The following is a 27,780-nucleotide window of genomic DNA, read 5'->3' as shown; positions in this document are numbered from 1 at the left end:
GGGAAAAGTGTAAGGTACCAAAATTGTTTGTTGGATTTTATTCTTCTTTGCTAGATGACTGCAACCAAGTATAGCAGAATCAACTATAAGCAGGTTTACTGTATTAAAATGAGGAATAAGCCAATCCAGTGACTCTAATCATATAAATATTTTGCTCTGTAAAAGCTGAGTAAAAAAAAACTCCTAAGGGATAACAAACTCAAAATGTAAATGAGGAGGATGTTAACTGGAAAGGAGTAGTGATAAGAGAAATAAAAGTAACAGTCTAATACAAAATGCATGGTTATAGTACAATTTCATCATGCACAGTAAGTCTATTGGCATCAGACTATATAAACAAAATTCCTGTTTGAAGACAGGAACTCATGAATTTTATAAAGTGCCCTTGAGATGGTGAGCCTTCTCTAAAACTTGTATTCATATATGACATTTTTAAAGAAAGTTTGAAGGAAAAGGACCAAAATGACTTCAAAAGAAGTCGAAAGTATTTATTCAGTTTCATTAGGAAGGTGTTGGGGGTAGCATGTTAAAGTATCTTCAGATATTAAAAAGAACATTAGGAGTGAAGAAAGAAACATTTATGCTTATACTCTTTAGTGGACTCTAGTGCCATTTTTGGAGGATGAAAGGCAAACTGGCAGGAACATTGCAAAAACATAATATGAACTGCTCCAGATCATACTTTTCAGTCCCAACTAGATTTTGAAATAAAAAGGGCATTAAATCATAAGTACATTAGTAATATGTAAAGACTGAAAAATTCCTATTGAATCTATTAATTTGTCCTAGATTTAAATAAGAACTAATTGTAGGAATGCAGGAGTTTCTGCTTTGTATCAGGATGAAGACAAAGCTTGTCTGAGGTGCCTTTAAAGAGACACCACTCTGAAATTTCCGCAGCTGAGCACGCACATGGGAATTGGGAATCCAGTTTCAAGACATGGTATAAAGCTGACCAAACAGACGTTTAGATCAGGTTCAGTAGGCTTCTAAGTGACCTGGACACCACGCTACACTGATCAATGTGGATTTTCACTGTCTTGTCTCTGCCATGCTCATTTAAAAAACATATGAATCCTAATCACCATCTTTCAAAGTCAAGGACAAGCTCTGCTAGAGCTAAAAGAATATTATCATTTGCTGTATTCCCTCAGCACCTTTATCATAACTTTTGAAAGGGACAGAGAAGTAGATAAAATACAGTTGTTTAACAGTTCCAGTGGGAAGGGCTGAGATTCCCTACCCAATGCATATCAGTATTTTAGCACGACAGGTAGAGTAGGGAGCAATTCCATCAGGATGTAAGCATTAATACATATTACGCTGTGATATTTTAAATTTAAAAAAACATACTTTTAAAACAGTGATACTTTTCTAATTATGCTGCTCTGCTAAGATACACAGTATTGTAAGAAATCAAAATGGGTACATACATATAGGTATAGATGTGAAATGAGGTCCTGAGAATCCTGAAGCCACTTGTAAGATGAATAGCTGACAAGAAGCTCAAAACTCTAAGAACACAAATTGCCTCCTATCACTTGGTTTATCTTGCCTTCAGAGAAGCAGGATTTTTGCCATTTATTTATAAATAAACAGGGTCAAAGAAACCCCTGCTTTCAAAACTTTTGCCTATTAGGACCTGTGTACATTACGGTGTTTCACAGAAATGATTGATATTGCACTGGTAAGTCAGTGCAAATGTCAAGTTCTAAGTGATCCTTTTAGTATGTCAGACATGACTGAAATGGAGAGGTTTCTAGATTTCCAGTTACTTACATTATGTTTTCTAGCACATTTTATACTTAGTATTAAATTCACTGAATGTACTTATTACAAAAATCCTTGTGTTCCCTTGGCAATAGCTTGCTGCTTCCCTTTCCATTTCAGCTGCACTTACAATTTTCTGCTCCAATTCTGATACTCCAGCATGTACTCTCCTGCTGCCAGAAACAGAATTGGATCTTACCAGCTGCCTGTAAGGGTTTATACTAATGATTTATCCAAACAGTACATTAGTCTAATTTAGCAACAATGCACCATCTATCTTTTAGCATTAGAAGTATTTTGCTAGTAATGCATATTAATGTCTTTGTTGTGTTTAAGTTGGTGTGTTAACTGAGAAACTATGACCCACGTTTTAAAAAGAACATATATTAAACCAAAGTAATTTTTAGTACCTTTTTAATAGGCAAGTTTAAGTAATACAATGACCACAAATCTAGAAGCTGACCTTTCATTTAATTTTTTTAAAAAGATCGAGGTTAATTTAACAATGTCACATGAGTAAAATTCCTTAACAAGTGTCAACAGTGCAGAGGTCTGGGAGGTATGAAAGACACGGTGTCCTTGGATATCCCCAGTTTCTTTCCTTCACAAGGTGCGGGAAAAGAAAAAAGGAAAACAGAGCAACTGGGATAACTGATATGCGGTAAAACATACTTAGATGTTGCAAAGAATTATGCATGACAGCAGTCAAAATAGAACCCATGTGCATTAGTATCTGTGTAATTTTTCGTACGATCTCATTAGCATCACAAACTGCAGACCAATGGGATTTTGATAGCCAGCCAGCCATGCATGTTTCAATTATCCTCCTCTCACGTAGTTCCCAGTACTTTCCTTGTATATCTGTGCAAACTAACACAGTATCCATGAATATTTTTAAATTGTTAACATCTATAAACAGTATATTTAAAAACAATAGGCAGACAATTCAAGCTTTTCAAGGAATGTGGCATTTATTGCATGACTAAGCTAGCAAATGCATATTTGAAAAGAAAATAGCTTCTAATCTAAGTATTCATTTGCTGATGAATTAAAATCACCAAGTTATCCAGCACAATTCAAAATGAAAAAGCTGACATATCATTTATTGTAAAGGCCACAGCTATAATAGGAACATCATTGTTTCCCTTTCTGCTGGTCCCACACATTCTTTTTAATCTTGATTATTTGTCACCCTGTTAGGGACTTCTTATGGTAATGAAATCCTTTTGTCAGTGATGTAACTGGAGCCTTTTGCTGCATTTTCCCTTCCTACGTAAGTTACAATTGCAGTTACAAACACTGTGGAGGTTTCTTCTGAATCATACAATTGCAGATTGTTCGAAGGAGACACACTTTCCTGGCTGTTGCTAGGTGGCAAATGCTCTTAAAGATTTTGCAGGCTAGAGATTTCTTCAAACCTTTAATGCTCCATATTTACTTTATAACCCACAGGAATGATTAGAAAAAAAGAGAGATCCAAACCATTCAGTGCTAGGATGACAGAAGATGTGAAAGAGATAACACACTTGGAGTCAAAGCTTAATCCCATCCCTAACTACAGGTCAGTTCAAGACTTTTATGAGGTACGATTATTGTGTATCTGCATGTTGTGAGGCTGCTCATGACTTCTTTTAAAACTAGTGTGTCAGCTCCTGTTTAGAACAGGGTCCTTGCTGTAATAAGTAAGCCTCAGCCATAGTCCTCTGAAAACTATACATGTATGAAAGAAGAACTTCACAGACTGCAAGGAAAACAAGTCCAAATTATTCCTTAGCATCTAGGAACTTATCATCTAGTTGATTTTGTCTGATAACTTGCAGCAGCACTCTTCTGAAGAGTATATTGATGCATTGATAAATCTATACAGTGTTAGTCTGAAAAAGGTCCTGTAAGCTACCATTTCTAGGCAATGGTTTTATAAAACTGCACATTAATTCCTACTAACAGCTCAGGATGAAACTGTATTTTTTAGTTGTCTCTTCTGAAATAAGATCAAATTCATAGCTAAAGCTAAAATGATGAAACTTTTCACCTTCAAAAGCTGTCACACCAATGTCAGTGTTAGACTCACATCCATATACCACTAATATTTATTAAAGGACAGCACAAGGAAATGCTAAATAAAGCAGAAAATACCAGGCTTGATTGCAGAACAGCTTCAGCTTCTCTTTTTACATCATACTGTGTAAAAGTCACAGTTCTCTGCCTATCACACAGACAAGACTCTGTGAAGTTCTGCAGCTGGAGAACACCAAAATCTCTGACTAGCACAATACTTGTTTCCTCCTATGTGTCTCCCTCAGAATCTGTCACTTATTCTCACGAGTTGCTGTGCTTTCCTTCAGCCTGCCCTTTTTTCATTTATTCCTACTCCTTACATTTGGCCCCTGTGCCAGGCTCCCAAAAAATAGTTCCGCCCAATGTATGTGAAGGGTTCAGAAAATTTGCTTGCTAGTCTACAAATAAATTCTCCAAAACGTATGAAAAAAAAAAAAAAGTTTTCAGAAATCTTTTCTCCAGCTAAATTTAGGAAAACTGTACAAAGACTACAAAAGCGATTTCTCTGACTGCCTCACTGCATTTACGTGCATGTCATTAAATTTCACCTTTGTGAGCCAGCCTGGATTTTCTCAGCAAAACAATGGCAGGAATTACTCTGGTTTTTCCCCTGACTTTTTCTCTTTTTCTTTTTTTTTAGGACAAAGCTATGTCATTTCTTAATAAAAATGAAATAATGAATCATTCTGAGACAACACCTGTCAGAGAATCACACCAAAGTTTTGAAGTTCAGCACATTCACATACAACCAAATGCATGGGTCTTACAATGGAAAGTCTTGGGCAACTCTAGCAATATCCTTTGGTTGAGATATACTCTTACCAATAAAATCTCATATTATCATTAAAAAAGTAAAATATCACAGGATTGGAAATTACCCCCTTGCTCTTCCCTATCTCAGACATGCTTTCTGCTACAGGTTTAGGTACCTGCACAGGTGGTTTGGATACAAAACATCAGTGAAAAGGTAGCATACACAGGAAATGTATGCTTCATGTCTGTACTCTCAAAATTAAGCTACTCATTACAGAAGTCTCTTGATGGTGCTAGGATTTATGAAGCACACTGGCTCCTTACACTTATTGGAGAACTGCCATGAGTAACTGCACTTTTACATGCTCTGTAAAAGAGGCAGTCAAGCCACAATGGGTTATTAATAGCTGATGATAGAAAAGGGTCCCTCATTTTCTTTGTGACTGTCACAGGGAACAGAAGTGTTTTGGACAGGTACCACATTTGGTAGCATGGCCAAATAGCTGTTATTTGCTGAGGATTTTGACAACTACCACCTTGCAAACTCAAAGGAAGCCACTGTTGAAATCACCCTCTGGCTGTATTCAAATACAGCCTGTGTGATGCAGGATGCCTCTATCACACAGGCATCCTGGCTAAAAACATTCAGAATTAAAAAAAAAGAACACTAATAGTAGTCCTTTGGACATGTCTATGCATTATTTTTACATCCCACTTCTTCCTCTTCGTTGTTCCTGTAATAACTGTTGCAATCCCATTAGGTATTAGGGAAAAAATCTTCACTATGAGGGTGGTGAGGCACTGGCACAGGCTGCCCAGAGAAGCTGTGTCTGCCCCATCCCTAGCAGTGTTCAAGGCCAGGTTGGAAGGGGCTTTGACCAACCTGGTCTAGTGGAAGGTGCCCCTGCTTGCTGGGGGGGGGTGTGGGGGGGGTGGGGGGGGGTGTGTGGGGGGGTGGAACTAGGTAAACTTTAACATCCCTTTCAACTCAAACCTTTCTACGATTCTGTGACCATGAAAATAGTAATTCACAAAATCACAAAAATATATAGTCACAGTCTAATACAATGCTATCTATGTAAACAAGGTAATGTTATCTTTGAAAAGTGAAGTGTTTTACTATGGGTTACAAAGTAAACATAAAAGATTGGTTTTATGAAGAAGTGCAATGCACTTTGGAGTTAATAACCACTAGTAATCAGGATTTGATATTTCAAGCAATGCTTGCCTTCCATCTTTTGACATTTCTGAAAACCCTAACATTTTTAGTTACCTTTAAAATTACTGATTTTACAAATTGCCTACAAAACATCCTCACCGAAACAAAAGAAAAAATACAATTTTGCAAAGTTTTAGAGAAAACTGGAGGTAAACAGGGGAAAAGTTTAACCTTAAGAGTGGATTTCTAAATTTTGCCTGGAAAGATGATTGATGCACTTTCCCCTCCCACACTGCTCTAACTGTAATCTCACCTGGAGGGAAGAGAAGGAGCAATCTGACACTCAGCCCACTCAGCTCTGCTTTCCAGACTGCAGCTGGTAAATAAGAAAGCAACAGAGGCACTGCTTCTTCTCACCCCTGGATATTTGGGATGCTGTCTATGGGAGATAAAGAGCAATTACCTGCTCTTGGAATTCAAACTCAAAGTGTTATCAATTTAGAGAATTCCTATGTTTTATCTGATTCATTGCAAGCATACACGGAAAAGTGCTCATTATCAAAACTTACTGAAAAGCCCCCTTATCCCATCAGCTGGCTTTTACCACTGTTTCGTTGCTCTCCCTGCAGTTCCTGTCTCCTAGACCTGGCTTTTTGTGGCCAGAAACTGGTAAGCTCCTCTCCACAGCACAGAAGTTCAAACCCATCTTGACTGCTTAAATGGCATCTGCTTTACTGCATGTGCCTCAACAGCACACATGTAGCAACTGTTTCCAAAGAGTTAGACACAAGGTTTCTTCCTGTGGAAAAGGTTTCTGTCCTCATCACTGACCTTATATCAGTCAATATGACCAGACTAGCAAAAACATTATTTAATCTGCTTAAGTGTTACCCATCTCATTTTGCCTTAAACAGACCAGGGAACACACACATCCTAGACGGAAGGTATGAGCAGGTGCTAGCTAGTCCATCAAACTGAGACTCTCTGGCAGCTTCCTCAGACAAGCCATGGTGTGGGTAGAATAAGATACACTTATTCATTAGTACCTTTCATATCATTCCCATCAAAGCTAAGAAGCCAGCACCAATGATCAGACCCCTAACTACACATAAAAGCCCAAAACATCCTTCTCAGGAGTACTGTCACTGTGGGGAGTACTGTGACTTTTCAGGAGTACTGTGACTGTGGGGGGCACTACCTTAGAAAAAAGTCACAGTAACGTTTTCTCCTGCGAAAGGTGCTTAATATATGGAAGACAAAGAGGAAGAGCTAGATGAGGCAAAAATGGCTTACTGCCTCTGTGGGAACCTGTCACCAGTCACAGAACCCAAGGTTGTGGAGAGATCCTGGGTAGAGGAGCAGAAGGTGTCACATTCTTGAGTGAAGTCTAGAAACAATATGAGGAGGAACAGATTGACACGTTCATAACACTACAAGGATATGAGTCACTTCCTTCCCCTTGACCACTGACAAAGTTATGAAGTTAGAAATATAATCCATTAAGTATTACTCTTGTCCTCTATACTTCAAATGTTTTTCAGATGCAAGGCAGAGTGAAACAGTATCACTCTATATATAGGTTTAGTCTCTATATATAGATACTGCCATGGCCAGTGGTCCTCACATCCTAGAGGCAAGAGGGGCATTATTTCTGAGGTAATGGGATATTGCTTTTCTAAATCCACCACATGGGCTGAAAGTGATTGCATGCAAAATATCCTAGTGCTGTGCATTGCATGGTTAAGGTGCTCCCCCAGAAGTATGTGTTGGCATGCCAAAGGTGTGGTTGCAATCTATAGCACAAGCTTACTCAAATTATCTTAATATAGTTTAAAAAGCACAATTAAGCTCCAGGTTATCATGTTTGAAGATCTCCTCAAGGTGACTTCAAAGGTATTAGTCTGCAGCATGCATGTATTAAATTACAAGCATGGCAACATGCGTTTTATTTGCCTAGCACAGGACACAGAAGCATAGCATGTGGTTTCCATGTTTAAACTGGAAGCACCTGAAGAGAAAAAGTGGGAGAAATAGGCAGTGTTGTCACTAGCACCACCCACTAATGCTGCTTCTCTAGTGAAAACAAAATGAAAGCAGGAAAAGAGAGTGGTAAATTGGGAATAGGACTTCTGTCTGTGGCAAGGCACTTCAAAGTTCCCACCAGTTGTCCCATCTGTGTAGAAAATTATTTTTAAACTGCTATTTTTGCTACCATATTTTATAGAAAACTTGTTTTGTTGTTTTTGTTTTTTTTTTTTATGTGAAGTTAAAATCTTTAAAAGTCATCATTAACCTCTGATATTAACTCTGCTTTGATTCAGAAAATGTCATCCCTGGGAAGTCTGGTCTGTTTTTTTACTGAAGACAGGCAGCTGCCTCTGAAATTAAATGGCACAGGCTTGGCTGACCACATCAAATTATAAACTACATCTGCATGCAAGTGTGCATGTGTTCCTAGTTCATTTCTCATGCAAATCATAGTTTCATATCTGTAGATGTTGATGATGCAGATAATTTATATTATGGTAACGTTCATAAAATAGTCAACGAGTGGGAATTAGCGATTCTGAGAGAAGAAAGAACCTCAAGTCCAAGGGGGAAGAGGGCAAAACAACAGTATTCTCTCTCTCTGGTACTACTGACACTTTGCCTGGTGTACCCTTTAGCTGGTAAGATTCACAAGTCTCCTGAACCAGTGTACAGCCCTGGAGAGGCTGCAACCACACCTGACCTGGGTACTCTACCAAAACCAAGAGAACAACAGTTGCTGACAGAGGCTTAGAATCTAGGTATTCAGAAGGGAAAACACGATCTGAAAAAGAATGAAAGATGATGTAAGAAAATGAAAATTTTAGGTGAAAAAACCAAGAAGTCTCAAGTGAGCTCTAAACCACTTTGATCAAGCATGACTGGCATTTATTTTAAGTCTACACCAACATTTAGATGTTTTTGCACCATGGCAGATTTCATCCTTCAGTTCTTTCCTGTAACAGTTGATGTTACATAAGATGTCATTTTACAAAATATGAGACCATGTTGGAAACCAATTTCCTGAAGAGCTAGAAATAGGATTGTATCATTACCTTGGGTCAGACTTGCAGTTCTGGCAATCTTCTTTTTTAATAAATACAGATACCTCCATAGGACTCCAAAGGATGACGCTGTCCTTTATCTTATGTCTAAGTTTCAAAACTGTGCAAAAGAGGTCAGAAGTCCTTGATCTAACAACATCAGAAAGCCAAGGACAACTTTACAGTGCTGTGTTGTCTGAGAGCTGAGCAGTCAAACACAAAGTGAAGGCTCTTACCAGGACACCAGAGTTGTGTCAGAGAGAACAAGTCTGATGAGGAATGGCTGAGGGAGCTGGGGGTGTTTAGTGTGGAGAACAGAAGGCTCAGGGGGAACCTTATCGCTCTCTACAACTTCCTGAAAGGAGGCTGTGTTGAGGTGGGGATCAGTCTCTTCTCCCAAGTAACAAGTAACTCCCAGGGACAAGAGTAAACAACCTCAAGCTGTGCCAGAGGAGGTTTAGACTGGGTATTAGAAAAAATGCCTTCACCAAAATGGTGCTCAGGCATTGGAACAGGCTGCCCGGGAAAGTGGTGAAATAAATCACCATCCCTGGAAGTGTTCAAAAACTGTGTGGATAAGGCCCTCAGTGGTTCGGTTTAGTGGTGGCCTTGGCAGTCCTGGGGTAACATTTGGACTTGATGATATTAAAGGTCATTTTCAATATAGTTGATTTCATGACCTGTTGTTTACTAGCCCAGACCCCGCACTGGGCTTGTTGGGTCACGCACAGTGCCACACTGAGTTAACCCACTTCTGGGGCTGGTGCTGCGTTGCACCTCAGCAGCTTGGACCACAGCCAAGGAGACTTCTGTTCTGTTTCCACAGTTTTATGTAGACAAGCCTGTAGATGAATCAGACGGAATACATGCCGACTAATTAGACCAGTAAGCATTCCTATCTTTTCAAATGCAGGCTACAAAGTAGTGTGAAGTTGGTTTAGCCCATTTTAAACCAGAAACAAACAAACAACACCCCCAAATAAAAACTTAAAAAGAAATCCCGCCAAAACCCCTTTATTCCTCTGAAGTTACTTTTGCCGCCTTCTTGCAAGATCAGTATATGCTTTAGCACCAAGGATACACAGGGCTGCTGTTCCCCGAAAGCGGCCCGTGCCGCTTTCAACCGATCGCTGAAAGGCAAAAACCTTTTTCTTCCCTTCTGTGGGCGGCTAGTAGGAGAAAGGCTGATGGAGTTTAGCTTAGGAAGCCCACCACTCCTCCCAGAGGCTGTAAGTACGCGAAAAGAGGGGGGGTTTCACCGCCTCTCGCAGAGTGCGCGGCTCCCCTGGCTCGCCCTCCCTTATCCCGCACCGGCGTCACGACTTCGCGGCGGGACATGGTGCCGGGTACGAGCCCTGACTCCTATACTTGGGGGCCACCCGAACCCTTCGGCTACCGCCCAGCCTGGATGCCCCACTCGGGCAGACTCCCGGTGGGAGCTGCGGTGGAAAGGACCAGCCCCAGTTTCCGCCCCGCTCCTCCTCCGGGGTGAGGGAAGGCAAGATGGGCGAGGGGTGCCCGCTACAGAAAGCGCGGAAACCGGCGCTGCCGCTTTAAATCTCGTCCCGAGGGGCGTGGAAGGGGCCGCGAGCGGGGGGGTTTGAGCGCGCGCGCGCGCGGCGTCGCCGGGCACCCCGGCAAAGGCATCGTTGCCCCGGAGGGCGGGGGAGGGGCGCGGCGGGGGGCGGTGCCAGGCGGACCGGAGCCGAGAGCGGTCGGCGGGAGGGGAGCGGAGTTGTTGGAGAGGGAGCACGGAGGACGGTGGCGGTGATCGCGGCGGCGGGGGTCGCGGCGTGGCTCCCCCGCTATGGCCACGTCCCCGTGCAGCAGCAGCGGCGTCTCCTCGTCGTCCTCGTCGGGGCTAGGCGCGGACGCGGGGCTGGAGATCCGCACGCGCTCGGTGGAGCAGACGCTGGTGCCGTTGGTGTCGCAGGTAGGAATGCCGCCGCGCGAGCCCCATCCCCCTTCCCCAATCCCACCCTCCGATTCCCTCTCCCCATCTCACGGGGCTGCCTCTCCACTTTCCCGCCCGGGACAGAGCTCAGCCGCCGCCGAGCCGAAGTTTGCGCGCTCGAATCGCGGCGCTTCGTACCCCACATCTTGCGGGGCAGCAGTGGCTTCTCTCAGTCGCGCACCTTCCCTCCCTCTCCCTCGCGTCCCGGGCACGCTGTGCCCATGCCGGCGCCGGGGGGGGGGGGGATGGATGCTGCCCGCACCTTCCTCCTCGGGAAAGGCTCCGGCGTTCCCCGCAAGGTCGCGGTGCCGTTGCGTAACGGCCCCGCCGGGAAGGCGCTGCGGGGCTGTCGGCGCGCTGAGCCCCGCGGTGCCGCCGCGGGAGGGAGGCGAGGGGCCGCGGCCGGGGGCTGCGCCGCGCCAATTCCCTTTGCCCTGGCCTCACCGGTCTCTTGCCGGTGGTTTTCCATTCGGGAGTGTTCGCCTTTCCCCGCAGCTTGGCGTTAGGGGTGCGGGGGGCGGCCGGAGCGCAAGGGGTGTGGCGGAGCTTTGTGGTCAGAGCGGTGCAGTGATTGGAGGTCTTGCCGCACCCGGGCGGAGCACCTGGGTTTGAGAAGTTGGATAACGTGCAAAGTGTGTCTCGGTGACCCCTCAGCATGTGTAACAAAGTGCGAAATGAGTTTTAAAAAGAGAAAACAGGCTTTCAGGTTTGCTAAGTAGTTATGTGCCAGCCACTTCGATGTTGGTGGTCTTTCTTTTAACTTTTCTCCTTCCCCCCCCCCCCTTTTCTTTAGATTTTTAGTTACAAAGTCGGCATCTTATATACCCAGTGTAATGTTCCTTTCTTGCCAAATAATGCATGAAAACAGCAGTGTTTGCTGTATGGCAGATTTTGTACTTTGAACACTGATTATTAAACTTAGTAAGTCAAAACCTATCTGTTCAAAATCTTTATAAAGAATGTGTAACAGCTCTACAAAAAATAACTAGCCCTGGTGAGGTCAAGTTGTGTTTATACCATCGTAGCCCATCTGGAAACAAACTGTTGTAAGGCTTGTTTTGCATTTGTACAGCTGGGCTGCAGGAAGGGCTTGTGATGGGTAATTTTGTTTCTGTACTTAGGGTAATTTGTCTTTCTCTGTTTGGAGAAGTCAGTTCGAAGAAGCCAATTGAAGGGATTAAACCACATGTTCCAAGGCAAAGTAAAATTAAAGTTCAATGAATTTTCTGATTCTCAAACAATGGAGAAGGATAAAATGCAGAGACCACTTTTCGGAAGCATAAGAACAAACAGAAGCTCCAATTGCACAGGCTGAATTTAATTGCACGTGTTGAATCCTTACGTGTAACAGATTTCAGTGGAGGTGTGCATGTTCTTATCCCCCTGGAATACTCTTTAAGAACAGCAGTCCTGTTTCTCTGTGGATCCATTGCATGTGTAATATATGTGTTATTTCATTGACTGCAGAACCTACAACTGCATCTTCCAGAAGTGCGAAGCATCTTTCATCCCCCCTGTACAGAGTGTGAGGTGCCTGAGCGTTCGTGGACTCTCAGAGCTTTCTGTGATCCTGGTAAAGCGCTCCAGCCTGCACATGATTGTGTTCCCTTGAAGCGTGAGCACTGAGCTCCATTCTCATTCAGGCTGAAGTTGCTGATAGTGTATTAGCAGTAGCTTCCTACGCTTGCCTCATGAAATGCCTCACTTGCTGTGCTGGTTTATCAGTTCTGTCTGTACTGTTCCATTTAGATTGTTCAGTAGAGGTCTCACTGGCTGGCTGCGTTTAGGTATTTAGTCAAGAAAGGGTGTTTATGGAGTACTTAATCTCAGAATTTGTTTTTATATTCTGCAAGAGCTATGTATCAGCAGTAAGGGTCAAGAAATTGTTTTTCTGCTTGTATGAAATACACTTGCAAAGGGTTTTGTTCTTGCTGTGAAAATAACTTCACAGTTTACCCTTTTGTTAAAAGCTGAGAAGTGCTATGTGATACTTGTATACTACTGGGAAAAAAATAGAATGTTGCTACTGCTTTTCACTACTTATCTTAAGGAAACAAAAGGTGCCCTGTCTGACAAAATTGCTTTCAATTTCTCTTGCAAAGCTAAATCTAGTTTCTCTAAGCAAAGGGAAAAAAAAAAAAAGAGACTGCACTGATTCTGATTTAAATTAATGTACCCTATAAGTACATTGCCCTAATTGATGTGTAATACTGTAAATGTATGTTTGACCTTGTGCTCTTACTAGGCAAATATGAGGGTAATTTTGGTTTGATTTGTTTAATTGCACTTTGCAGCTTGATTTTTCTGATAGGCTGTGTAGTATCAGAGTGCATTTGCTGCCTCAGTGGACAAGATTCCTGTTCTCCCAGCAGGAGTAATTACTCTTGGAGTCATTACTGAATATGCTTATTTATAAATTTGTTTTTAAAACTTACTATTTACAGAGTTAAGCTAGGTCTTTGTTTTCTCCAGATCTGTTCAGACCCTGATGTGGCCGTCTTCTAATAGTGCCACAGATGACAAAAGAAGACGGCAGATAAAAGCCACGGTATTAAGCTTATTTGCTAACACTTTTTTTTCCATGATCTACATACTTGTGCTGTGAAGTGACTCATTCTACACTGTTGTGCAAAGCATGTGACATGCAGTTGAGAAAACACAGCTTTTGGGGCCAAACCCCACAGTTTTCTTCAGAATTAGTAGAATTGTCTTTGCTTGGATAGGTGTCTTCAGTTCACTGCCCTACATGTACATAGTAGAATGTTCTTTAAAATCTAGACATCTCCTTCACTGCTGCTACCTCTTTCCAGTCTATTTATGTTGGGTTTTATTTTTTATGGAAAGTTTTTGGCAACAAAAGTCAGGAAGGGTGTTTAAAGTGGTCGGTGCTGACTCATTTAACAACAAGTCATTTAAACAGTTAAGGAAAGGCAAAGACATGGAAATAGCACTTTCCAGGATGTGGCTCCACCAGGGACTTCCTCAGCTGCCATTATATACCTGTTTGATAGTCAAGCTGCAGTTTGGTATCTTCACAGCTGTAGGAGTCTGTCTGGATCTGTTCTGAGGAAGCATGCTGAGAAACTGCAGAATAGGTTTTTGTCAACCTTCATAGTCAGGTACTTGGGAAAAGTTCACTAAGAAGGAGCTTTGTCTGTAAACGTTCACAAAGGAACAGTTTTTGTGGTTGAAGGTGACCTCCAACATCCTGAGTGTAGACATGTAAGATTACAGCTAGCGGCTCAACCTGTAAAAAGCCCATTTTGTCATGGGCACTTCGGAGAATGATCATGTCCCCATGTATTACAGAATTATTTTCCATCTTCTGTTTCAGGAGATCCTGTCAGAGGTTTTGATATTGGCTTGACCTATATAGGCAAAATAAAAGCGTAAATAACTATAAAAAGCCCATTATACCAATGTTTCTGAATTTTGTTGTTGTCAGTCTTATATTCAGTGGTATATGTCTTGAGGTGGATAAAGATAGTTCTTTATTATGGTATTGTTTCCTTGCTTTCTCTGAAGCTAGCTAAAATAATTCCCATTTCAGTAAAAATTGTAGTTATATAATGTTACAGAATGTTCTGCCAATATTGTGTTTTTCCAAAAGTTTCTGGAGTTATGTGTTAGAGCCCAAAGAAGAACCAAGAGCAGATGTTTTCCTATGTATGTGAAAAGCTCATGGATGCTGTTTACTGAAGACTGAAGTTATGACTTTAGAATAGTCATACTGGATCAAGCTAGAGGTCCATATATAATCAATGACCTTTTCTCTATTTTATTTTGTCATCCCTCAGGGAATTACTGATACAGAGGCAAATATTGTTTAATGTGTTTATGAATGATCTGAATGTTGGGATGATGGGCCAGCATGTTTGACACACATGTGAATTCTCCTACGGTGGGTTTGGGGAATGTCTGATAAGCTGGAGGAGAGGGTTGCTGGACAGGGGGATAAGAAGCTGGAAAAATGACCTGACAGGAAGCTTGTGAAGTCCAACAAAGCCCTGCATCTGGGCCAGGATAGCATCACACAACAGTACAGGCTGGGATCCGCTGTCTACAGAGAACCTTTGCAGGGAAAGACATAGTGGTCTCAGTGGACAAAGAGTTGAACTCCTGAGTCAGCAATGATGGCCCGCTGCATGCTGGGCAGCTGGCAGGCTGCAGAAGTGACTCTTCCCTTCTGTTTGTCACTTGGGAGAGAGCAGCTGGAGCATCATGTCTAGCTCTGGGCTCCTCTGTACCAGGAACACTGACATAGGGGGGAGCATGCGATGTAAGTGGTGAGGTTGAAGGAAGTGGGTTTTGTTTTGCCTCGAGGGAGGGTGTAATGATCAGCTAAGACCTAGGTTTCACATAGGAAGCTAGGATGGTACTTGACTGTCTGTATCACTTTAACTGCAGTGATTTTTTCCTCTGGCCAGTTGCAGAGTTTACTGTGGTCTACAACTAACCACCTAATGGCCAGATATGGAGAAGACAGGAAGACTGATCGCAGTGGTGTATGGTGATTGGATAAAAAGCAATAGACAGAAGCTGGAACACGGGAAAGGCTGAGATTTAAGAAAAGGCCTTTTCTAATGTAATAGTGGTCAAATACTGGATGAGGTGTGTAGAGCACCTAGAGAGCCTTCAGTTTTGGAGATGTTCAGAACTAATTGGATGAGGCCCTGTGCAACATGCTCTAACTACCTGGTTTGAGTGGGAAGCTGGACTAGATAACCCTGGAAGTCCCTTTCATAATAAACAAGTGAGTTTTTTTTTTCATGGAGGTACGTATTGTAATGAGGAGATGTTGCTGCTGAGAGTAATGGTCACCTGGAACCTAGGTTTCATATAGGCAGCCAGGATGGTACTTTCCTGTCTTTAATCTGCAGTGATTTTTTTGTCTGGTGTTTTGTTTCCTGGTCAGTGTTGCAAGATGTTTGTGCAGTTCTGTAGTCAGACCTTATCTTTACTGTCATGAATAACTTAGGATCACCAGGAAATTTTCATCATTTTATTACCTGCTTATCTCTCCTCACTTTGTATGATTATGTCCAATAAATCCATATCCCAGCACAGGTTTCTGTGAAACTGCATTGTTCATGTCTGTCTATTAAAGTAAGCAATCATTTACTTCCTTCATCTTCCTTCTCATCATTCTGTCTCTTAATGAGTTAAATATTCATTCAGAAGGCCTTCTTTCCGCCCCCCCAGAGACTTGCATAGTGTCGTTTGAAACCTTTGGTATGGACTTTGTTTCACAGTTTTCTTTAAGCAGTGTATCCATGTAATCAGTGATGTCTACAGAGAAATCAATGTTTTGTGAGGCAGAAATTCCTTTAACAAACACTGTGTTGAGTCTTTGCCAGTACGTATTTATTTGGGTGTTTGCTACTTCTGTTCTTCCTGGTTTTTTTACTGATTTGCCATGTACGAAGGTTGTTGGGCAAACTTCATACCTCACCTGTCAATATTTTCAAGCAGGATATTGCATGAGAAAGCTGATATAATCCATTGCATCTTCAAGTCCCTTGAAATCTTGGTGAATCGCATCTAATGTTGACAAGTTGTTCCAGTCCTTTTTATCTAATACGTTCATAGCCTCTTCTGCAGTCACTTTGATTCCACACAGGTTCTCTGCGTACCTCACATTCTGGAGCAGAGATGGCTTCACTTTCTTTTATAGTTGGACACAAATATGAATAGCTGCTCTCCTCTGTTCTTATTGTCTGTCCAAGGGATAAGGCAAAGCTGTGTTAAGAAACTGAGTATATCGGAGTTATAAGTCCTGAATAAATGCACTGTAATAGCTAATAAGTTACTGTATCTTTAGTGGAATTAACGTTATTCTCCATGGAACTGAGCAAGCATGTTTTATCAAAGAGAGGGATTTAAAACTGTAGCTACTGTTCCATGACACCGGTCTTTTTAGTGATATCTTTTGGAAAGGTGTTTTGCGGTCTTGGCTTGGAAATCCTCAGCTGACTGGAACATACTAGGTTGCTTAGGTTGTAACTGGTAGTAGAACAACCCTGAACAGCAACTCACATTCAGTTCTTCAGTATGCTTGTAGAAGTGGAGCTTGGTATGTCTCCTTACTGAAGGATATTTCCCCTGGACGTAGCAAAGGAGCTTCAGAAGGCTTATTTTTTGGGGGGATATACACATGTAGTGCTAACACTGGCCAAAACCTATGTAAGAGGTTTCTGTGTGAGATACTTACACATTATACCTTTTGATGAGTGCTCATTTCTTCTAAACTTAATAGCTGCAATAATAATCTTGGGAATTATTCAGTCATGGATTTGTCTTAATGTGTTTTTTTTTTTGCAAACACCTTTAAAGCAGGAAGTGCTGTAGTAAGAGCACTGTTAGACTTCTAACTTGATATTGCTGGCTTTTTATTCTTGGAAGTTTACAAAAACTGGGGGGTGGGAAATGCACACCATGTTTTTTCTGTGTGTTTTTCCCCCACAGTCATAGTACTGTAGTCGTATTATTGTATTGCCGTACAGGCTCATTGCATACCTGCTTTTGAATTTGTTTAGAATCAAATGCGTTCTCTCTCTTTTAGAGACTAAATAGAAGTGTCTCATGTACTCTCTGGACAGCATTAACAAAATTAAGGAATATGTGTAGCCTCGCTCCCTTCCTGAACTTCACCATTCAGGCCAAGCTCTTGTGCATTTCAACTTCAATTGCCGGTGCAGCAGATAGACTGAGAGAATTGTTCCAGCAGGTCCCTTGACTGCCTTGGCAGCCTCACTAGGCATTTTTTGGTACCTCCAGGTTTTTCCTTTCTCCGCCTCTAAGATGCTAAAGGATTCTTTACGGTGCCAGGGCTTGTGCTTTGCCCCTTATGTGTGTTTTCGGAGGACGGGAAATTCCTTCTCAGAAAAAGCAGTGTAATCCATATTTGTCTTAAACTCATTGCTTTCTTCAGTGCATCTGGGGGGGCACTCCTGAGTGCCCTCCTTTTAAAATGCTTCTTGGGTGCTAATCTTTATTGCTCAGTATTTCTGGTAACTTGCAAGCTTTCAGAAGTTGTTTCTCCCCTTTTCCAGGATCTTCTTCTTTGTGAGTTAATTTGGTACTCACTTTAGACTTGAGACCCGCTACTATTGTTGAGTAATGAAATTACGAATTATGCTGTAGAGGCTTGCACTGTAACTTGTACTGAGTGAAGCACACCTCCTGTTAAATTCTTCTTAGTTTACATCCTGTACCACGGAGAAACTGCCATGGATGCAGAGTCATACGCATTAACTGTTCTGGAAGCATGTGGTATGCTGTCTGTGTACCGAGTTGCACCTCATTAGTTTTAATTAGTCACTAACTCACTGACTCTTCCCCTCCGTTTGGTTCCATAGACATTGTGGGTTAAGTTGTGAGGTTGTGGTTTGTATTACAAATCTTCCACTTGATACAAATTCTTTTTTTCTGGAAAATGAAGCTTGCACGAGCTCAGCTGTTATTCAGCCTACAGTTGGTACTCTGTGCCCCTAAAGGGTGCTGAGTCTTTCTCTTTGATTTATGCAGAAAAGTTAATCTGACGAGTTTATCATTTGGCTGTAGGTAGTGTGGTTATTTTAGTCACAGTATCAGTTGTATTTATGGGCTGATGTGGTTGCAGGTTTCCCTTTACTGAGGCTAGTTTTTGATTGAAAGCTATTTAGTCATTGAAGTTACATTGCTATGAAATAGTGAAAAGGAAATAGATAATAATTTACAATTGTGGTTTTCAAGGTGTGATGGGGAGCACAGGACTACCTTAGAGTATCCTAAATAGGTAAATGACATTATTTTTCTACACTAATAATTAATAATGTTAATATCACTAGTAATATTCTGTTTTACATGTTTTATCATGTGACCAACAGCACTACCGTAAAATAGCTGTGGTTTCAAGGTGGGTTTTCTTTTTGTGAACCCTTGGAAGGTGGAATTGTCTTAGGGTTACTTGGCTACTGCTTTATAATGTTCAGTACCTTAGTCTTTGATGTGATAGATGAGTCAGACTAGCATTTCAAGTAGCTGAATGCTTTTTACTGACATAGCTAAAAATCAATTGCTGTTTTGCAGTGGAATCTTATATTCCAGATTTATGAGATCTGATTAATGAGTTTTCTATAGATTAGATATATTTTCGTAGTTCTGCAGTAGAGCAAGTATTAAATCAAAACTGCCTCACAGTGATCCTGTGCAAAAAGAATTAGAGCATCCTTCTTGCTAATCAGCATTGTTAACAGATGGTTTTAAACAGATTAGGTAGGGAAATCCCCAAAGGATGAATTATGAATTAATGATTGCAAACAACTCTGATTATAGTTTAGTAAAACTACTGTAGGGTACCCTGAGCCTATGGCTTTATGCATGGATTTATTTTGTATTTATTAATTCATTGACAACGCATAACCCTTGCTAGATAGAGCCTTAAACGGTAATTTTTACTCATGGAATGGTATTACATTCTATCACCAGCCTTGTTTACAGTTAGTGGGGAGAATGAGTGTTACAGACTCTGGTGCCAGCTAAATGTTAATCTACTTTAGATAGTGAATAGGATGATTTATATTCTTTATAAATGAATTCTCAAATGGTAAAATAAGTCCTAAACACAAGTTACAAAATTGTGTTTGAACAAATCTCACAGTTCTTTCAGATGTAAATACAAAAATAAAAAATAATACTTGCTTTTTCTTGGAGAAACATTTTGGTATTGACTTTTTGCGTTAAGCAGAATGAATGTAAGTACACCAATCTTGTATTTTCAAATAATAATAAATTAAAATTGTGCTGCAATAACATATGTAAATGTAGGTTTTGGAGTGATGTTTTTATTTATTTATTTTTTTAAATTCACAGGTGTCAAAATCATTTAGGAGGGTAATACAGTCCAAAGTTGCAAGTGCTTAACATGTAGGAGCTAGACCAATGTATGGAATGTTCCCTTTTAATTATCAAAGATTCTTTAGTGCATTTAAGTGTTACATTTAAATATTCCTGAATTTTCCAACGGAATGAGTTTTTGTTGCCCTTGAGCCCTTCAAGGAAGCAATCAGAAGAATATACAGGCTCTTTAACATAAATCAGATAATGGTTTCTGGATTATATGAAGGGTTTGTTTTGCACTCCTGTAGGTGGATAGTAGTTGGATTTGCATAACCTTTTCCAGAGCACATTATATTTCTCTGTTAATCCCTAGGGCAAGTGTGTCTTTTTCAACATGAAACACCAGGTGTTGCTCCGAATTGAAGTGGTATGCTAAAATGCTGCTAAGGAAACCTTCTCTGAAGAAGGCTGGAGGAACTCTCTGCAACATGCAATGCAAGACAGATTGAATAGCTGGTATTTGTGCCGGTGCAGCTGCCTGTTTATGGGACTAGCAAGCAACTTTTTCTGCATTTTCAGGAGCAATTTTCATAGAAAGTTCTCAGTCACAGATCGTATCAGTGTGTTGTCCTTGCTGTATTACGGTATGTGACTTTTTAGTTCCACAGCTCAGAGCTGGCTCAGGCATTGTTTGCACAAGCAGTAGAAGGTTAGTTAGCAAAGCCAAGTTAGTGAGGAAAGCCACAATAATACTTTGCCATTCAGTCTCTGGGTTTGAGGTTACTTGATCATCGTAGCAAATGGAATTATTTCTGAGATTTGCATCTCTCTAGTGCTGAAATCATGTCTGCATCTGATTTGACCACATCTGAAAGTACATTTTAAACAACGAGCTTCCCTCTGAGTTGGTTTTATTTTCTTAGGCTTGCTTATGCCCAGGATTTCCAGGTGTAGAATGAAAAAGAGTAATAGCTTTGTTTGTTAATCTACCCATTTGGGTAAGAAGATACTGAACTGGAAGGCAAAAGGAGGGGAGGAAAATGTACTGGTTCATATACCTCTGAAACAAATTGAGTCTCTTAGCTTAAGTTCACTTTTTCTCATGAGGTAGTTGTGCATTTCAGAAAACTTCAAGACAGCAGTTGAGTTAGAAAGCCAGGTCACAGGAGAGGCCATTTTGGTTTTAGATCATTTTATTTTATGGTAGGTAAACATGTTTTCTGATACTCAGTATACCTGTTGATGCATGTACCGTATAAGCAGAAGAGGTTCAGTTGGACTTTCAATTTGAAAAATTGGTTTAGCCAGCTCATGTCAAGTTGCTCAAAGGTGCACATTTCAGTCTGTGAATTTCTATACATCTCTTCAGAAAGAGAAGGAAGCTCTAACTTCAGTTGTCTGAAAGCAAAGATCTTTATCATCCTCACCCATTTCTATAGACATTCTGAAGGCACCTTTCTTGGGGTGAAGATAGGGCGGTTTTCTGACTTGTTAGGCATGTTTACAACATTTACAATAAGAGTAAATGAGGCAGCTTTAACCAATGGTCAGGTCTCACTGGGCATTCTCTAGCGATCCTTGTGTGTGTGAAGAAAAGTAGGGAGGATGGCAGGAGTGCAGGTCAGTTTTCATGTACATTTCTGCTTTGTATCTGCAGATCACTGAAAATCCCTGATTTTAAAGAGTCTGTGAAAAGTGAACATTAAAAAGCAAGCGTATTTCTCTTCTACAGTGTAACTTTAGTAACATTATTAAAGTAATTCAAACCTCCACATAATATCTAACAAATCCCCAGGTTGCAAGAACTGATCAGGTGTGTTTATTCCTTTTTTTCTTACTTTCTCTGGAGTTCTTTTCACAACAACTTGCAAAAAAAAAAAACTTGGAAATAATTTAATCCCAGTGAAGACTAATTCCTGAAGTTTCCAGAGTTTTTATTACTTTGGAAAAAAAAGACAAAAATCCTCAGACCAAAAAATAATGCACACTGGAGAAAAGAAATTGGTGTTATTGAAGTACTACATCCTCAGTTGAACAAATCCATTTGTATTGCATTTTGGATAATAATTTTCTTGATTGTGTTTGGTTTGGATCTTGCAATTTAAAGGGTTTTTGGTTTTGTAGGAATGCATTCAGCATAGAGAAAGGGTATTCATTACTAGTTTGCTGTGAGTTGAATCCTTTCTTTTGATCTCTTAACAATTCCAAGAATGTGTAACAAGTACATAGCAGTGGTATTGACAATCCGAGGTGTGTATTCGAATTTGAGATTGTGTACTTTTGTCTTTCCTGCAAGCTTTACAAAGAGTAGGTTTTGAAGCCTGGATCTGAAAAGGACTGTTCTCACCCCTTCCAAATAATATTTTTCTACTTGTTGAAGCTATTGTGCTTGTGAGAAGTACACAGTTAGATGTTGTGGTGTTTTAAAATTAAATGTACGATTTGCAGTTAACTAAAAATCTGGTTACGACTGCAATATAGCTACTGTCTCGTTTGCTTGTTTTATTCGTGTTCTTTTTTTAGTTATGCATGTTTTGGTAGATAGGAGATAAGATACTAGGTTAGGTATACCAGTGATCTGATTTGGTAGGGCTGTTCTTGTGCTGCTTGTCAGCTTCTGCTTGTCACTGCAGGTCTTGGATTGTTCCTTCTTCCTTTCCAGAGGTGGCCTATCAGCTGGTTAGACACTACATGTAAAAGATTGCCTGAGGCTCCCCTAAGCATGTTAGCATTTGCCTGCAGATAAGTGAACCAACTTGCAGGTTGTTAGTTTATTTCATTTGCTTCTCTGAAGGCTTCTATGAAAGATGTGTACAAAAGCAATGAGAAGACGCTTTTAAGAAGCCTTCAAGTAAAGATACAACAGTCTAAATACCACAGACATAAGAGAACTCGTCAGTCTTTGGCATGCAGTGTATTTGTACTGCCCTTCTAGACACTGGTTCACAGGCTTTATGGGAAAAATACGTAAATAGGGGGTAGCAGGCTCATACCACTTCTTGGAAGCTGTTCTTTTACGGAACTGGTGACTCGAGCTCCTGAATGATGCATTGAGGGCTGTGTGACTTCTGCAAGAAGGGGTTGATTGCCTCTTTTCAATCACAACATGTTAAAAGAAACAGTTCTGGTTCAAGTGTCTGTAAAGCAGAGGCAGTTGTCTCAAGTAATGTTTTCAGGATAAATAGAATATGGGTTCTTACAATAAACTAGTGCATCAGTAGTTAATGCAGTTGGGTCTGGCTTTGGTTATTCTTTTCCAGCCTTTGAAAACTTTCAAAGTTGAGTTTCTGCAAAGTTTGTTTGCAGGAGTTTTCCGCAAAATGGAAACTGAGTAGGAAAATAAGGCTTTCCAATTTCCAGTTCTAAAAATCTGCACGTTAGCTACACTTCTGAAAAATACTTCAGTAGTTGAAATTGTAGAAAATGCTAAAGAAGGCTTTCAATAATGTCTAGGTGGGCATCTGATCTTAACAGACCTTTGATTTCTGGGACAGGTAAACAAGTAGCCCTTGTTCACATCTCAAGAGCCTTTAATTTCATCTTTTCTGATGGGAAATCTATGTGACAGTTCTGCCTGTAGCCATTACGGGCTGGATGTCAAATGCCAGCTGCTACATCTGTGTGCTCTCACATGTGTGGTTGTATGCTGTAGCAGATGTGGGTGTTGGAACAACCTGTGCTTCTCTCTGCCTAAATGAGTCTGAAGATCTATTTGTCCTTAAGCACAAGACCTAATGAGCGAGTTCCTAAAATGTAATATTAGAAGTTCCTCCCCACCCACATACTCAAGATGAACTAATGAAACTATGAACAATGTGGGAAAGGTCTTTCTGACCAAGTTTCCTACATGTCCTGACAAATGCAACTAAATTTACTCTACAACACAGTTCTATTGTAGAGATTTGTAGCTCCTTCTTTAGTATGTAGTGCTATTGCATTTTCTTAGAATCATAGAATGGTTAAGGTTTAAACGTCATCTAGTTCCAAGCTCTCTGCCATGGGCAGGGACACGTTCCACCAGACCAGGATGCTCAAAGCTCCAATAAAGCTACCATTGTGAAATTAATGGAAAGTAGAAAGCAGAAAATAAACAAAGTGGAAGAGGAGCTGTTACTTTAAGGATGCTAATCCTCATTGCATAGAGTAACCATCTCAAATACTACTCTTGAGGTTCTAAGTCGTCCTATATATTAAGCACAATATCTACCAGGGAGAAAGATGGATAGCGTATCTTCCAATATGACTTCTCACTTTAACTCCTGTGTTTGTAGCAGTGGCTGTGAAATAGCAAAATTTCCCCTGCTTTTATTTATAGTTATCTATAAATACTTCCTGAAATCCAGTCTCTTTAAGTATCACTTAATTCTGTCATGCAAGACTTAATTACACTGATAATAAATAGACATTAGAATATTTTTAGCTAAGCATGCTGTCATGATGCTTCCTGTGCAGGAAGCATATAACGACTTAAATGTCAGTATCTGACACTCTCAAAAAGCTCTGAAAACAGCTGCTGGAACTGCCACAACTGAGCTCACTTTTCTAAAATATGAAGTACATCTTGATACATCCTGGCTATATAGAAACTGTTAGTTTCAGTGACGTACTTGGGGAAAAGGCCGCTTTTCTGGGGCTCCTTCTAACAAGTAACAAAAGATTGTAACTGACAGTTTCTTGAGACTGCACACTCCTTAAACTGCTTGTCTCAAATCTCAGATAAGCATTCCAGGGAAATAGCGTAAGAGCTCACATTAAACGGAGCATGAGTACCATCAAAAGGACTGTTTCTTTTCTATGACCTGATCACTAAATCCTTGAGTAAACAGCATGTAACGTATTACTCTTGTTCAAAGAGACTTGGAGGTAATGTTTTCAGCTGTTAACTCCTGCCCAAACACCACCAATGTTAACGACTGGGTGATGCATGATCGGAATACAACATATTAAATATCTGGGAGGTGTTAAGCTTAAAGGAGAGCTTAGTTAATGTATTTGGAGTCACAGGTTTGTTTTGAGAAAACAGCAACAAACCCAACCAACCAAAACAAAACTGAAAGAAACACAAGAGTTATGTTCTGGTCTGGTTGCAACTGAATGGGCTGCAGGGAAAAGAAAACATGTTTTTAATTCGCTGGTTACAAGTTTTAAGTCTTGAAAAGAATCTGAACCTGTAGTTTTTATTACCTCTGCTTTTTCATAACTTTATTTTAAATGGCGGATAGATGTACCTGAGTATACGTATACATACCTGTCATTCTTTACACTCCTTGAAGGAAAGAGAAAGATCTGAACAAAAAAATTCTATACAATGAGGGTGGTAAAATGCTGACACAGGTTGACCAGAGAGGTGGTGGATGCACCATCCCTGGAGACATTCAAGGCCAGGCTGGATGTGGTTCTGGGCAACGTGATCTAGTTGAAGATGTACCTGGTCATTGCAGGGGGGTTGGACTAGATGGGCTTTGAAGGTCCCTTCCAACCCAAAATATTGTATGATTCTATGAATTATACATTCTCCTCATTTGCACTCCAATGTTTTCTGCAGGTGGTGGCAAGTTCTGAGAAGACCATCTGTATCTGAAGAACTTTCTCACACTTTTGATGTTTATTAAGCATTTTACTTTTTGTATATGTCTATACTTATGTTTCTAGAACCAAAGACAGCCCTTTTCCCTTTAGCTGATCTGTATTTCATATTTTCACCTATCTCTTTCTTTTATAGTGACTTACCTACTCTTATTTCTGGAGTGTTTGTTACTTTTTATGTAACAAGCATATGTAAATTTTACTATACTAGTACAGGCTGGATTTGCTAAATAGTGTTGATCACGCTTGGAAAGGGTGTTATATAAAACTGTCTGTCTTGATATATTTCAAACTTCTTGACCAACTTCTGTTGTAGTTTCTTTCACAATATTTGTTTTTAACTGGCAATCCATATAGTTCCTTACTTTGGGGAAAAAAAATTGATGGAGCTCAACAAACTTCTGTCCATTCTAATGTTAAGAAAGTTACTTAGATACTACTTGTAGTGGTCCTAAGTCAGCCAGTCTCAGAAGAAATTGTATTGCTTAACGAAGAGTTCATTATTGCAGGAGGTATTTGCAAAGCCTCAGCTGCTGTATATAAACTGCATATGCAAGTTACTCTAGTGGGTGCGTACAGTAGGATCACAGAATGGTTTGGATTGGAAGGGACCTTAAAGATCATTTAGTTCCAAACCCCCTGCCATGGGCAGGGACACCTTCCACTAGATCAGGTAGTTCAGAGACCTGTCCAACCTGACCTTGAGCACTGACAGGGCTGGGGCAGCCACAGCTTCTCTGAGCAAGCTGTGCCAGGTTTTCACCACCCTCATCATAAAAGATTTCCCCCTTATGTCCAGTCTAAATCTACACTCTTAGTTTAAAGCCATTGTCCTCTGAACAAGGATTTTATTCAGGATACAAGGCTACAGGCCTTGGTGAAAAGTCTTTCTCTTCCTTTTTCATAAGTTCCCCGTATCTACTTAATGGCTGCTGTAAGGTCTCCCTGAAGTCTTCTCATCTCCAGACTGAACAAGCCCAACTCTCTTAGCCTTCCCACATAGGGGAGGTGCTCCACCCCTCTGACCATTTTCTGTGGCCCTACTCTGTACTCCAACAGGTCCATGTCTATCTTGTACTGGTGACTCCAGGGTTGAATGCAATATTCCAGGTGAGGTCTCTCCAGAATAGTGGGAGAATTCCCTCCTTGACCTGCTGGCCATGCTTGTTTCTATGCATCCCAGGATGTGGTTGGCTTTTTAAGCTGCAAGTGCGTGTTACTGGCTCACATCTAATTTTTCATGCATCAGTATCCCCAAGTTCTTTTCTGCAGGGCTGCTCTCAATCCATCCATCCCCCAGTCTGCAGTCATAATCCAGGTGCAGGATCTTGCATTTGGCCTTGCTGAACTTCATGACGTGATCTGCCAAAACAGCTGCTGGTTCTTGCTTCACCTTATGTGAGGGGGTATAGGGGTTGTCTTTTTCTGCAGAACTGATGATATCCTGCTAAAGAAGTGATAGCATTGTAATCTTCACCCATGCCTCAGATGAAAGTGTTTCTGATGTGAAAGTGTAAGACGTTACTCAGGCAACTTTAACTGTTATATGTCCATAATTTTTATCATTTGTGTACCTCTACAGAAACATACAGGATTCAAATGCCCTTGGTGATCTTTAAGACAGTGGGATTCCTTTCACTCTGTAGTGTGATATAAGTGTTTTTTTTCCAGGGTTATGCAGAATATGTGTAAACTGTATAGAAACTGGTATAAAATGCCATGGGATGTGAACTTGCAGCCAGGACATGCTTCCAAATACTGTTTTATTTATAGAATCGTAGAATAGTTAGGGTTGGAAAGGACCTTAAGATCATTGAGTTCCAACCCCCTGCCATGGGCAGGGGCACCTCACACTAAACCGTATCACCCAGGGCTTTGCCCAGCCTGGCCTTGAACGCCGCCAGGGATGGAGCATTCACAACCTTCCTGGGCAACCTATTCCAGTGCCTCACCACCCTAACAGGAAAGAATTTCCTCCTTATATCCAATCTAAACTTCCCCTGTTTAAGTTTTAACCCATTACCCCTTGTCCTATCACTACAGTCCCTAATGAATCCCTCCCCAGCATCGCTACAGGCCCCCTTCAGATACTGGAAGGCTGCTATGAGGTCTCCACGCAGCCTTCTCTTCTCCAGGCTGAACAGCCCCAACTTTCTCAGCCTATCTTCATACAGGAGGTGCTCCAGTCCCCTGATCATCCTCGTGACCCTCCTCTGGACTTGTTCCAACAGTTCCATGTCCTTTTTATGTTATCTTTGGCCAGTGCTATTTTATGTATACTCTTGAGGAGTCATTAACTATGGATGTAATATTAGCCTTTTGTTTGTTCAGGATTGGGTTACTGTTTGCTTAAAAGTCTGTTGAGGAAACAAAGTTGTGACTTTTTCAAATTGGTTTTATTCATCATTTGGTCTAATGGTGTCTGTAGGTTTGCTTGTCCATACCTTGTCAAGAATTTGCCAGCTGGGATTGTTAGATTAGCTTCTGTCAAGTGTCAGGTATTTGCTAGTTTGGTATACCTGAAGCATCTACAATGTTTTGTTTGGGGTTTTTTGGTGCAAAGTGCTCTATGAAGTATTGATATTTTCCATTGCAAGGAGTTTAATACT

General features: G+C 40.9%; 1 protein-coding gene and 1 long non-coding RNA gene across 2 annotated transcripts in view; both read left to right on the top strand.

The window, feature by feature from the left end:
* The first annotated feature begins 2,244 nt into the window (after positions 1 to 2,244).
* Positions 2,245 to 8,883, top strand: LOC133211246 (uncharacterized). Its single transcript, XR_009725159.1, has 3 exons — positions 2,245 to 2,380; positions 3,223 to 3,331; positions 8,407 to 8,883. It is a non-coding gene; the product is annotated as an uncharacterized LOC133211246 (long non-coding RNA).
* Positions 8,884 to 10,542: 1,659 nt separating this feature from the next.
* The window catches only part of CTNNAL1 (catenin alpha like 1), a 54,551-nt gene continuing 37,313 nt past the window's right edge, over positions 10,543 to 27,780 (top strand). The window contains exon 1 of the mRNA XM_061351459.1: positions 10,543 to 10,744. Coding sequence (XP_061207443.1) covers positions 10,619 to 10,744 — 126 coding nt within the window. The 5' untranslated portion in view covers positions 10,543 to 10,618. The remainder of the gene's footprint in view (positions 10,745 to 27,780) is intronic.

Source organism: Neopsephotus bourkii, unplaced genomic scaffold (assembly GCF_033783945.1).
Source record: "Neopsephotus bourkii isolate Nb327-2 ecotype Australia unplaced genomic scaffold, CSIRO-AGI_Nbou_v1 NB_591, whole genome shotgun sequence".
Taxonomy (NCBI): Eukaryota; Metazoa; Chordata; class Aves; order Psittaciformes; family Psittacidae; genus Neopsephotus; species Neopsephotus bourkii.
The sequence above is the reverse complement of the archived record's forward strand: the minus strand, read 5'-3'. Positions and strand labels throughout refer to the sequence as shown.